At 40.5% G+C, this 13,900-nt stretch overlaps 1 protein-coding gene across 2 annotated transcripts; it reads left to right on the top strand.

The window, feature by feature from the left end:
* The first annotated feature begins 293 nt into the window (after positions 1 to 293).
* On the top strand, positions 294 to 5,023 carry LOC107106225 (uncharacterized protein PF11_0207-like). Of its 2 annotated transcripts, none has more exons than XM_015406337.1 (2): positions 294 to 1,163; positions 4,963 to 5,023. In XM_015406337.1, the coding sequence occupies exon 1, from the start codon at positions 348 to 350 to the stop codon at positions 1,146 to 1,148; it is 801 nt and encodes a 266-aa protein (XP_015261823.1). In that variant the 5' UTR covers positions 294 to 347; the 3' UTR covers positions 1,149 to 1,163; positions 4,963 to 5,023. The 2 variants fall into 2 exon arrangements, with proteins under 2 accessions (XP_015261823.1, XP_015261822.1); XM_015406336.1 differs by having other exon boundaries at positions 294 to 1,185; positions 4,963 to 5,018.
* The last annotated feature ends 8,877 nt before the right edge of the window (positions 5,024 to 13,900 follow it).

Genomic DNA, 13,900 nt, shown 5'->3' with positions numbered 1-13,900 from the left:
GGATCCAGTGTTTCTCAGAAACTACGGGTCGGGACCCCCTTGGATCACGGGCCGCATAACCGGAGTCAAGGTCCTGACCTCCTACGAGGTGTCAACAGAGGATGGTCGGGAGAGGAGGTGTGCGCATGCTCTGAAAAACAGACGCCGTTGCTTCCCCCGCTTTGAACTGACGAAAGATTAATGACCTAGAAGAGGAGATTAATCTCACTAAACTGCCAGAGAACAGCCTCAGAGGTCTCTAAAAGAACAGTGAACAAGGAGTGCCGAAGAACTTGTGGCTTGGCAGGGTAAGAGGAAAGTTATCAACCTTTAAAGAGAGAGAAGCTGTAGGCAGCTAATTAATCAAAATGGCGACAGTGAAGTCGTTATCTGAACAGATTGCCCAATTTCAAGCCTTAATGTTAGCCTCACAGGAAAAAATATCAAAAGAAATTGGAGAAGTGAAACAGGAGCTTAAAAACATTAAAGAAGAAATCAGGGGAGTGAAAGAATTAGCCATAGAGGCAAAGGGCATGGCCAAAGATAACAAGGAGCAAATCATTCAGTTGAAAAAACAGACCGCGGAACTGTCAGATAGAAGTAGACGGGCGAACATGATAATACATGGAATTTCAGAGGACGTGGGGCAAAAGAAATTGGAGCAATGTTTGGTGGAATGGATATCAGAACAGGGGATAGAATTGAAGGAAGACCAAATAGAGAGAGCACACAGGCTGCAAACGAAAAGAAGAGGGGGGGAACCCCGCCCAGTAATTGTAAAATTTGCAGGAGAAAAAAAACAACACCAGATATATTCAACCTTAAAAAAAATTAAGGGATTAAACTACAAAGGAAAAAAAACTTACGTTCAACAAGATTTTTGCCAAGACACGCTGAACCAAAAGAGATTAATGAAACCATATGCTCAGCGACTTTATGATAATAAAATACAATTTAGCTGGGCGTACCCAGCCTCTATAATTATCTTTCAAGAAGGAAAAAGACTAAGTGCAAGGAATCCACAAGAGGCAGTAAAACTACTGGAGAAGATGGGGCTTGAAACAAGGAACCTGGAAGAGCAAATAGAGATGGAGGAAACGGCAATAACAGACGATGAGGAAGCAGGTCCTTCTACGCACCAGGAAAAGAGGCAAAGGACAAGCTCCTAGTGGCAGAAAATTAAGGGAAGTATCCATTAAACAAAAGGTCACTAGTAATGGGAAAGAAATAAGCTATCGGGGGGGGGTGCACACACCTGAAGGTGTAGAGAGAGGATGAGCTGTTCCTCCTCAAACAAGAGCTCTACACAAGGGGGAAAGTGGGAAGGGGGAGGGAAGGGAAGAAGGGTAAGCAAAGTTAACAGAACAAGAATTAACTCTCAGCGTGGGGGGGGAGGTAAACTTAGAGTAAAAGAGTATGGCTAAAAGGTTAAAAGTGCTGACACTGAACGTAAATGGTATGAGCTCTGATTTAAAGAGATACAGACTCTCCAGATTTACAAAACAACAGAACATAGACATTATGTACCTGCAGGAAACACACAAACCGAAGAGAGATAATAAACCATTGTTTAAAGACCCAGCATGGGTGGTGCTGGCTGAGGCTAGAAGTGAATTTAAGGCAAGGGGAGTGGCAATATTAGTACATAAGAAGCATGATATCAAAATAAAAGAAATAATAGCAAATGAGGAGGGAAGATATCTGTTTGTTAAATGTTTATTTGAAGGCAAATTAATAACATTCATTAATATATACGCCCCCAATAAAGGACAAAAAAGATTTTTAATAAAAATTTTCTCAAAAATACAGAAATTTGCGGAAGGCGAACTGCTGATAGCAGGAGATTGTAATTTAGATATTACTAAAAATAATGTGATATGGTGGAAAAAATGGAGTTTAATAGAAGCATATGAAGCACTGGGGTTGGCGCCAAAACCGACATTTTTTTCAAATAGACATAAAATAGCTTCACGTTTAGACTTCATAATACTTAAAGAATTTGGTAAATGGGAACCAAAAAATATAGTTACACACCCAATATGGATTTCAGATCATGCCCCCATTAGCTTAGAAATAGAGATCAACTGGGACAAAGTAAAAAAGAAAACATGGAGATATAATAACATGATAATGTCTAAAGGAAAGGATAAGCAGTATATGGAAAACCAGATAAAACTATACTTTCAGGAGAACAGAGGAACAGTAACTACAGACATGCTTTGGGATGCAGCCAAGGCTGTAATTAGGGGTCAGTGTATAATGAAAGAGAAAGAATTAAAAAAAGGATGGTACTCTGTAAGAAATGATAAGATACAAGAACTAGAGAATCTACAAAAACAGCAATTACAAAAATTTTGTCACAATAGAAACAAACTAATTACAGAATTAAAGAAACAATTAGATTCATTAGACTCAAGGGCACTATGGAAAAAACAAGTCATGGTAAGAGATGAATTCCAGAGGAATTCAATAAATTCAGTCAAAAGACTAGCAAACTATTTAAAAAGCAAAAGAGACAAGCAAAGGGTGAGAGCCATTAGGGTAAACAGGAATATAACACAGAAACCAGAAGAGATCAAGGAAACCTTTATGGATTTCTATAAGACCCTATATAAAAAAAAGAACACCGTGGACTTTGAGGAATTAATAGAAACTAAACTTACAGAAACGGAAAAGGGAGGCCTTGAAGAGGAAATAACAACGCAAGAAATAGAGCAAGCAATAAAGGGTTTAAAAATAGGTAAATCACCAGGTATGGACGGATTCACAGCGGAATTCTATAAGGAAATGAGGGAAATTTTAGCACCAGAACTATGCATAGTCTTTAACGATATACTAAAAGGAGGAAAGGCACCTAACACTTGGAGGAAAGCAGAAATAACAATATTATTAAAACCACAGAAGGACCCCAAGGAAGTGGGTTCATATAGGCCAATAAGCCTATTAAATCAGGACTATAAGATCTTTGCAAAAATAATGGCTAATAGACTTAAAAAAATTACCCCTAAAGTAATAAAAGAAGATCAGTATGGCTTTGTTAAAAATAGAAGTATAGCACACCCGATTAGAAATATATTAAATGTATTAAGTCACTGTCGATTGGGGAAAATAGGTCTGCTTAAACTAGACGTATACAAAGCATTCGATACATTATCTCATGAATTCCTGTGGAATATAATGTCGAAATATGGCATTGGCCAAGGATTTATAAAAACCATACAGGAAATATATAGAGAAAGCTCAGCAGTGGTGCGAATAAATGGGGAACATACTGCGCAATTTCCAATTACTAGGGGAGTAAGACAAGGATGCCCGCTTTCACCCTTTTTGTTCATAATGGCGATAGAACAATTAGCAGAAAGAATTAGGAACTCAGGAAGGATAGAAGGCTGTAAGATCGGCAAAGAAGAGATGAAGATTAATTTGTTTGCAGACGATATAATAATAATGATGTCAAACCCAAAAGAAGGAATTAAAGAGACAAAGGTGATACTAGAGGATTTTGAAACAATGTCAGGACTAAAAATTAACATGATGAAATCAGAAGTATTATACCATAATGTGAGTAGAAAGGAAAGGAAAGAAATTAATATACTAACTAAAATAGGATTGGGAGTCAAGAAATTTAGATATTTAGGAATAGAAATATATCAGAATATAAATAAGATTGTAGAGAAAAACTTTAAAAATGTTTGGAAAAAAATAGCAGGAGATAGGAAAAGATGGAAAAGAAAGCCCCTAAATATAACATCCAGAATCAGGAGTGTAAAAATGTTCTGGATACCTAAATTAACATATTTATTTCAAGTACTACCACTAGAGATTACCAAACAAACACTGGAGAAATGGAATGCAACAATAAGGGAATGGATATTTGGTAGTACAAAAACCAGAAGTTCAAAAAAAATAATATATAGCCATAGTTCAGAACTAGGGTGGGGTGTACCAGACATAGTAAGTTACTACGAAGCGTTTCAACTGAAAACACTTTTAGAAATAGAGGAAGATGCAAATCAGAAATGGGTCAAATTTGAAAATGAGGCAAACAAAGGAATAGGGAAATATGGGATATTTACAAATAAAGGGGAAAGAGAAGATAAATTAGAGATGGGGCCTAGAAGAAATACATTGAGAATTTGGAAGAAATGGCGACAAAAATGGTTAAAAGGCATATCTAGATGGGCACCAATAGAGACCTTAGAAAAAGATAGTACAGATCATAGATGGTGGGAACTGCTTAGAGAAAAAGGATTGAGAAGAATAAAAGATATGTGTATTGGAGGAACTGTGAAGTCACTCCAAGCATTAGAGGGAGAGATAGGAGTAAGATATTGGTTGAAAATAGCAGGTCTATACAAGAAAGTCAAGAAGCTAATCGAGGATGGGAATATAAGTACAGAAGAACCAATAGAAGAGATATACAAAAGAATGAAACAAAATAAGAGAGGATTGGTAGGGGCAATATATAGGAAAATGATTTCAGATAAGGAACAAACAATTATACAATTACAAAGAAAATGGGAGAAAGAAACACAAATAACAGAGCAAAAAGCTATAAAACTTATGAATGAAATTAAAAAGATTAAAGTATATAAGTTTAAAGAACTGGAATTAAAATTTTTTACCAAATGGTATAGAACCCCAGCAACGCTAGCAAATATGTTTCCAGGATTAAGCCCTAACTGTTGGCACTGTAAAAATGTAAAAGGGTGGTATTCACACATGTGGTGGGAGTGCCCAGAGGTTAAAACTTTTTGGAAAAATATAGTAGGGAAAATGAATAGATTATTTGCAGTAAATATAAACATAGATTTCGAATTAATGTTGATAAGTACAATAGGAGTGGAGACAATAGAGAGAAGGCACCAAGGGTTACTGAAAGCAATGGTTTTAGCAGGTAAAGCAGTTATAGCAGCAGGATGGAAAGATGCAAGCAAATGGACAGAGAGAAACTGGCTTAACTATGTGTTTGAAATTATTCAGGCAGAGATAATCTTCGAAACTAACCAAGACAAGCCGTGGGAAGAAAAAACAGCGACAATTCAAGAGAAATGGACCGTATACTGGAGATGGATGGAAGAAGAACAAAGGAACGACGTTCAGTGGAAGCTCCAAACACTATGCCCCTGGCTGAGAGAAAAGGACTAAAAACAATAGACTGGGGGAGGGGGGGAGGATGGGGAGAAAATGTTGGAAAATGATGGAATAAGAAAATGTATAATCAGAAGAAAATAATAATAACAATAAAAATATTTATACAAAAAAAAAAAAAAACAGAGGATGGTCGGGTTCTGCAGAGACACATCGACCAACTGCAGAGGCGGCAACTCCCAGGCAGGCAGTCCCATCCAGGAACCTGACATGCCAGCCGAAACCCATCCCCGTGAAGAGACTACGCCAGACAGCTCCCTTCCAGAGGACATTGAACCAAGAACCCAACAGCCGGCCCCACAACTGGCGTCGCTGCCCTTGGAAACAGCTAATTAGCCGGAACCAGATGTCAGTGCGCCACTGCCGGCCCCCAGGCGTTCCACGCATGAGCGCCGCCCCCCTGCATACTTGCAGGACTACGTAATGTAGGCTGAGTCAAAGCTATGGGGGGAGGGGTGTTATGTACGTGGACCGCCTCCAGGGGTCCGCGGACAGGCCAGAGCTTGGATCCGAAAACCAAGGAAACTTCGGATCTTGGATTCCCCAGCCCCAACCAATAGCCACCTTGGCGGGACATTTAAACCCTCCAATGGGAGTGGGGGGGTTGCTGGTGGATATGTATATAGCTGGTCCTGTTGGCCGTTAGAGTTAGTCTTTGTCTATGTGAAGTACAATAAACGTGTGGTACAGCATGTCGTTGTCCGAGTCCTCCATGCGGCGAATTCTGTACTTTTCAATAACCCTGCTAACCGGAGATTCCCAAAAAGCATTCAAGAGAGCCGGTGAAAGAGGACCAGTGGGTGCCACAGAAACCAATGCTGGGGACAACTGTACAGGGCCCACAGGTGCAGCAGGCACCAGGAACACTGGTGTTGGAACGGTGCCTGGTGTTACTCCTAAAGGCACTGGGCCACCTGGATTAACCAGCATGGCCCCATCATTAAGCCACTTTGGCGGGGGCCACTTGCCCTTTGCAGGATTGTTTGAGGTCAGGCTGTTTGCCTTTAGAAGCCCTGATGCCCTTTCTCGGAGCCATGCCAAAGCTTCACAGGGGGATCCTGTAGTAGCAATGCCTAGGCCTCACCTCTCATCCACCAATGGGTGAACAGAATAAGTATTTGCACCCAAGGCCCGATCACAGGGTCCTAAAATGACTCAAAACAGAAGCCTCAAAGGTTGCTGCAATGAAGGCCTAAAATGGCCACTGACAAGGAGGGCCTAAAATGGTCACTGGAAAGGAAGGCCTAAAATGGCTACCAGCAAGGAAGACCTAAAATGGCCACTGACTGAAAATGCCCCAAAAGGCTGCAGACAGAAAAAAGGCCTAAAATGACTGCTGGTTTAAAATTCAAATGGCCACAGCTTCTTCCTGCCCTAAAATGGCCACTGCTGCCTTATTTGCTAGCCGAGGGTGATCAGGAGAATGGGGGGGGGGGATCAAGTTACTGCAAGGGCTGCTACGGCCTTACCATGCCGCGACACCAAACAGGCCCTCAGATCCAGGAGAGGGGAGGACACAACCCTACAGTCACTCCCCAGCCTACTGCCTACAGTCCGACACCCCCCCAAAAGTGCCCCCATCCTATGCTTAAAGCGTTTGCTGACGCTCACTGCTGCACACCACAGATCAGTCCGCCACCACCCAAACTCGCCGCCGCACAGGGAATCGCTCACACCACCAAGACACGCCGTCACTGCAGCAAGCCTCGCCGATGCACCGCTGCTGCTGGGGAAGGCTGAAAAGCCTAGGACAGCAGCAGGACAGTCCTCGTGCTCTGCTTTGACTGAGCACTCAAGAGGACTGCTGAGGCAGAGGGCAGGAGCCGAGCCTAAATACCTGGTGCCGTGTTTTGCTCTCTCTTCCCAACCTCACGAGGAGGCTATTCAGCCTCCTCCCACCAGCACAAGCTCGGCGGTAGTTTGGGCTCCCATTCTATTGTTTTCCTCTATGTGAATGGTCTCTATTTCACTTCTTATTGTGTTTGTTCATATTTTTGTCAGTGGTTTCAGTCCTCTACTTTTTACAGTTGAATTCAAACAAACAATACTAATAGTGTGTACGGATTTTTTTAAACATAGCATTTACAGATAGAATGTTTGCAATTGTTATTTTTTGTTTGTGACATTCCTTTGACACTTTTCTCCTTGCAGAGTCCCAAAATATCTCAAAGAAAAACCCCAAATACAACCAACCAATTTCATGAAATAATACAATAAAAAGTTTTTATTTACTTTATTTATAGCCTGTCTTTCTCTCTGAGACTCAAGGTGAATTACATATTATAAAACAGTGTAATCAGACAGCATAAAGTAACCAATGAACAATGTAGTAGAACTAGGATGACAGAATTAGAATACAACATACATGCCACACATAACCTAGGCTAGTCCCTGCGATATAGGTCCTGATCAAGGGTTTCAATTTGGAGTTATAAGCTATTTGAACAGTACAGGTTTAGTACACATGAAGTTCATAACTCTGAATGTGATCTTCCACTAAGAGAGCCTTAGAAAGATTTCAGTTGAATATAAGGGGAAACTTCCTATCAGCAAGAGTTGGTTGGAATAGAACCAATTACTACACAAAAAAAGTTATCTCCTAGCAGCAATATTTTCAGGGGTGAGGCACTTTGTGCTGCAGCAGGAGGAAGGAGGTAAGGTAGTGTATTCTGCTGACAGAAATACCTTCCATCAGTGAAGATTTACTGCAGGATGGGACTATGCTGTTTGTAACTGAGCACTTCCTCTCTGGACGGAGACATGTGCAGGAGTGATTTAAAACCTTTTACAGAATAGAAGTGGGAAATACTAGTATGGCTTCTTTTCCTAGTAACCATATACTTTTTGTAATTCAAAGCCACATGTGTGTTTTATGTCTCTCTGTGTATATTTAGTATATAGGATTTGGTTCTTACTCTGGAATTTTATATTTACACTTATAATGGAATGAACAGACAATTCATCCATGGCAGCGCAACCCATACTAGAGCAAGGATGCTACTTTAGATAGATTCATAGAATCATAGAGTTGGAAGGGACCTCCAGGGTCATCTAGTCCAACCCACTGCACAATGCAGGCAATTCACAAATATCTCCCCCCTCAGTGACCACTGTTCCACACCCTGAAGATGACAAAAAACCTCCAGAATTTCCAGTCAAACTGGCCTGGAGAAAAACTGCTTCCTGACCCCAAAGTGGCCATCAGCATTTTCCTGGGCATGTAAGAAAGGGCCACAAGAACCAAGCACTGATATCTATGCAGTGGATCATTGTATTACTGTGGATGAATCAAAATTGGTGCAAGTATTCAAGTTATTATGGGAATTTGGAATTTTTGGTTGTCCAGCTATGGTTCTTAATTTGCATTACAAAAAGCAGTTAATCATCTGCTATATTTAACTTATACATTGATTAAAGATTCCTTTGAATACATTTATAGGGTAAAATATATTATTATAACCAAACCACAATTAGTATAGATTGTATTTACATTTAAATAAATATGCATATTACCAAAAGTTAAGTAAGGGAAACTTTTTGAGATATTAAATAATAAACAATGGCTCTTATTTTATTAGGGAAGGACCTTTTAAAAACTTTTTGTCTTTCATTCTGTAATAGAGTACCATGGTAATATTGAGAAAGCTCCCTACAAGTATTCCCCTTATTCTGCTCTGTCCTGGATAGCCCAGGCAAGCCTGATCCCATTAGATCTCAGAAGCTAAGCAGGGCCGACCCTGGCAAGTACTTGGATGGGAAACCTCCAGAGAATACTAGGGCTGGGGAGACCAGAGGCAGGCCATCAAGCCACTTCTCTGAACGTTCTCCATGCCCCAAGTAAGAGTTGCCAAAGGTTACCATGACTTCCAGGCATGAGCGTGCATATGCGCATGCACATACAAATGCAAAAATATTTTTTTAAAAAAGTATTCCCCTTAGTCTTACCAGTTAAAGTCATCCTCACTATCAAAATGATTCTACCAATAAATCGACTGAAAATTTAGGGGGTTTTGTGGTGATGAATACTTTCATGGTTTTACTTCATTTACTGGCAGCTTAGGAGAATGTAAGGATGTCTGTGTGGCATCTGGAATTTTGGGGGATGAATTTGGTTTTCAGAAAAACAACAGTAAATGGAGTCAGATCAATGTGCATTAATTTTGTCTGGTCCATTTCCCAGCCACTGACTGTGTAACACAGGAGTTATCAAGGCCAAGGTAAATGAATTCAAGAGTGTATACAGATATCAGTTTCTCATTGGTTCTGTTTATGGGGTTCTGTACACAGCACACAACTGGGAGTGTAGAAAGTATCTGAGGAAAAGGATGGTATCTTATCCTCCAGGATCCTAAGCACAAGCATGCCAAGGAATGAATACATCTACTTAAAAAATAACTTCTGTTTTACCAAAAGACCCCTAACAGCTTATTAAAAACTTGATTTTGAAGCTTCCCTCTGCTTTACGAACAGTTTGCCATTTGGCACAGAGGATGCTACCTTTGAGAAAAGTAAGTCCTAATCCTTTGGGGCTGCAGAACAAGTCATGTGGTTCATTGGCTTTTGGTTAGATTCACTGATGTTAACAAACTGAGAGCCAGTTTGTTGTAGTGGTTAAGAGTGGCAGACTCTAATCCGGAAAACTGGGTTTGATTCCCCACTCCTCCACATGCAGCCAGCTGAGTGACCTTGGGTCAGTCACAGTTCTCTCAGAGCTGTTCTCTCAAGAGCAGACTCTCAGAACTCTCTGAGCCCAAACTACCTCACAGGGTATCTGTTGTGGGGAGAGGAAGGGAAGGAGATTGTAAGCTGCTCTGAGACTCTGAGTGAAGGGCAGGGTATAAATCCAACTCTTCTACAAAGTGAGGGGGAAAACCTAGTATTATTAATATAAGCCGGACTGTTGACAAGCAAAGCTGCACGAATTTTAAACATCCAACATGAGAGATCCGTGAACACATGTAAACCCAAATAAGACTCAAGACAGGCCTGTGTCCAGGAAGAAATGAAAGCCTAACTGTAACTAATTAAAACTGAAAATTAAATTACTTGAACTTTCTAATAGTTTCCAAAAGTTGATATAGGATTATTAAGATTACTCAAGATAAGATGTTCTCATGGTTTATTTTTAACATGGGTGAACCAAGAAAATATTAGAAATATCTCTAGAAAACCAACATTTTTGAAAGATTGCCAACCTGATTTCTCAATCAAGGAGGTCTATCAAGATAAATTTATGTAAGCTTAAGTTAAGCTCCCAAACTTAAGGATGTTTATCCAAAATGAATGGTAGTATGGAGCCTTTTTAGATTCACACATCAGTAGTTATGAGACTATCTTGTTTTGGTTGATTTTATAGTAAATTGCTTTTCCTGTGCATCAGATATTTCTAGGCTTGCTAAAGCAACTGAAATAGCTGAAAATAAAAAATGGCATTCAACCATATTCTGACTACTGAAAAAGTCTTTCAGGTCATGATCATTGTAAAAAAAAATTGGTTTAATATGAAAGCAAAAAAGTCTACAATTGTATGTTTCCTGGGATTCGGGCAATAAAATGTTTGAGTAGTAGTAAAAAAATAACAGGTTGCATATTTGGACTATTATGACCTAAAACCATGATAGTGCTTTTTGATATAGCAGGATAATGTTTTCAAGATACAAAATTGTCCAGAATACCAACTTTTCCAACTATAATTTTTAAAGGTGTGTGAAATGTTACTTAAACATTCATACTGAAATTTACCTAGAAGATTTACAGTACAACAGAAAAAGAATTCATAAGAACTCACTATTCCCCATTGTTCTCTTAGCCTATTAACCCTTCATGGTTAATATCATTTCTGCATTGTACTTGTGGTCATCAGAGCAGGCCCTCAAGGCCCGGGAGGGGAGCACAGTGGAAAGCCACTCTGAGACTCCGAGTGAAGGGCAGGGTATAAATCCAATCTCCTCCTCCTCCTCTTCTTCTTCTTCGGCATCCCTATGTACAACACATTTCAGTAGTCTAATCTAGATGTAACCAGGGCACACACCACAGTGGTACTAATCCAGCAGTAGGCTTGGGTCCAAGAACACCCCCAAACTATGGACCAGTCCTTAAAGAGGAATGCAACTCCATCTACAGCTTCCCTGAGATCACTTGGAAGTGTGAGAAAGAGCTAAGTGCCATCCACTTACTGGTGACAGCCCAGCCAAAATCTCTGGATGATCTCACCCAGCAGTTTCATGTATATGTTAAATAGCATCAGGGGTCATTTGGGGGGGGACGCGGGAGGACGCCATCCCCCCAGGTGAGGTGCGGGAGGGCGGGGCCTGGAGCTCCCTGCTGGTGCCCGCTGGAGGTCGCCGCCGGCTGTGGGGAGGACACACTTCCGGTGATGTAAGGGGTGTGGCATATGCTAATGAGTTATGCTAATGAGTCCCCCTAGCTCTTTTTCTACGAAATGACCCCTGAATAGCATAGGAAACAAGATGGAAGTATAAGACTCCTTAGGCCAAAGGCCAAGAGGCTGAGCAGAGGTCCCACAGCACCTTCTTTGGAACTTACCCACCAGGTAGAACTGGAACCACCGCAGAATGGTGCCTCCCAGTCCCAGCCCAGATAGACAGTCCAGAAGGCTACCATAATCAATGATACTGAAAGCCACTGAGGAATCAAGGAGAATCAACAGTGTCACACTCCCTCTGCCCATCTTCTGGTACAAATCATCCACCAGAGCTACCAGTGCTGTTTCAGTCCCATAAACAGGGCTAAATCCAAATGGAAAGGAATCTAAACAATTTGTCTCATCCAGGATAACTTGAAGTTGTTCATCCACCACCTGTTCAATTACCTTGCTCAAGAGTGGTACATTTGAGACTTGTTGGTAATTATCAAGACCTCCTCCATTGAGCATAGACTTCTTTAGAAATAGACGCACTATGCCTGTTTCAAGACACACCATGCCCTCTCTTAAGAGAACATTAATTACCTCTCAAACCCAATCAGCCAGCAGGTTGCATGAAGCAGGTTTCTGGTTTTCTTGTTCTTCATCTTTCCTCCAAACATGTGCAGGAACTGCTTGAAAAGCTTCCAAATTAAAATTCATCTGCTACACTGGTTCTATGTCACCATGTCCTAACAACGGTATAAGCATACATTTACATAATACATAAATTGAGGTTTTCCCCCCCTAAATTTCCCCTGTATCTGCTGGCAATGATGGACAGAAAAACTAAAAAACAAAAAACCCTGCCAAAATCCAAAAAAACCCACAATAGGTTGCCTCTTCAGCATCTAGTAGACACATCAAAGCAACCTCCACAGGTGGTCTTAGTCAATAGTCATTCATGCTTGGGGTGGGGGCAACTGGCCATGGTCTTGCCAACAACAAACAGCAGGCTCCTGCCATTGCTCACACCCATCCCATCCAGGACCTGTGTAGTTGCTTCCAGCTGTGGCAGCTCCTGGCTGCTTTGCACCAGAGGGGGGCACCAGTGATTCTTGGTGCTGGGGGGGCAATAGTGGGAGGGCTCCTAGTGTTGTGGACCTCCTGATGGATGGCACCTGGTATTTTTGACCACTGTGTGACAGAGTGTTGGACTGGATGGGCCATTGGCCTGATCCAGCATTGGCTTCTCTTATGTTCTTATGTTCATACGACCCAATCCTAGATTTTTGCCCATGGCCCCCAAATCACTAAGACTAGCTTTGACAACTTCTCTAACTCTCTAGCACATTTCAGTTAATTTTATTTGGGGCCCATCTGAAAATTTTCTCAGAAATCCCCAGGCCAGTTTAAGAACAAGCAGCACAGACAGAAATAAATTGCTGTTCAGGGGAAGTAAAGAAAGAAAATTCAGTAAGAAAGGACCTACTCCTTTCTTGTTCATGAGTAATACAAAAGCTTTTCAGAAATCCTATTTTTGCTGCCCTTTCCCCAGTGGTTAATGATCTAGTGCAGAGAAACAAACAAATGTGTCAAAGTTGCAAGTCTACTGGAAGTGTATTTTTCTACTTCTTAGATTTTATTATCTGTGTCCAAGATTTAATTATTTTTGGTAAGGCTAAGTGACTTAGACTTCTAACTTTGGTCTTGTATTCATTCATTGGTCCTGAGTGTATTGAGAATACTGGGGGAAATTTCATTTAATACTTGGCCATTGTGCTTTGTCTTTTGGAGACCAAGCTTTTAGCGAGAGACCATAATTCAGCATCCATGACTATTCAGTTCTTACTGAAAGTGCCCACAAGGGACAGATTGCAAGTGGAAACTTAGAGGTGAAGGACTCACTATCCAATTACCAAAGCTCTGACTCATCTAGCACTTGAAAAATATTTTCATTATGAATCTAAAGTTTTTCTTTTGCCAAACATTTTCTTCAGGTCCTAGTGTACATATTATTCACAAAATGGAAAATAATAAGGTTTTCCCTTTATGAATTAAATCTGACCCAGAGTTCTAATAATGTATCAGATTCACAGCCTGGCTTCACTCTGATTAAATATAATTTAACACACACACACACTCAATTGTGAGTGTAATATACTAGCATACAAATACACTAATTCCTGTTTAAAAAATGCAGGCTTCTATTTTTTTTTTCTTTTGCTGTTATCCACTGAAACAAATAAGATTTTTAAAAAATGTTCATCATTTGTGCTTCTGCCTTTGGTTGTTGTTACATCCTACTCCCAAAGAAAAAGAGAGGCGGGTCAAAGAAGAAAAAATATTTTTCCTTTTAAAAAAAAAAAAAAAACTTTCCATGCTCTCTCTTCCAGTTCATATAAG

Source organism: Gekko japonicus, unplaced genomic scaffold, assembly GCF_001447785.1.
Source record: "Gekko japonicus isolate JY-2015 unplaced genomic scaffold, Gekko_japonicus_V1.1 scaffold2192, whole genome shotgun sequence".
NCBI lineage: Eukaryota > Metazoa > Chordata > Lepidosauria > Squamata > Gekkonidae > Gekko > Gekko japonicus.
This window is presented reverse-complemented; position numbering and strand designations above follow the sequence as displayed.

Coding starts and splice junctions, on each gene's coding strand:
- LOC107106225 (XM_015406337.1), top strand. CDS start 348: ATGGCGACAGTGAAGTCGTTATCTGAACAGATTGCCCAATTTCAAGCC.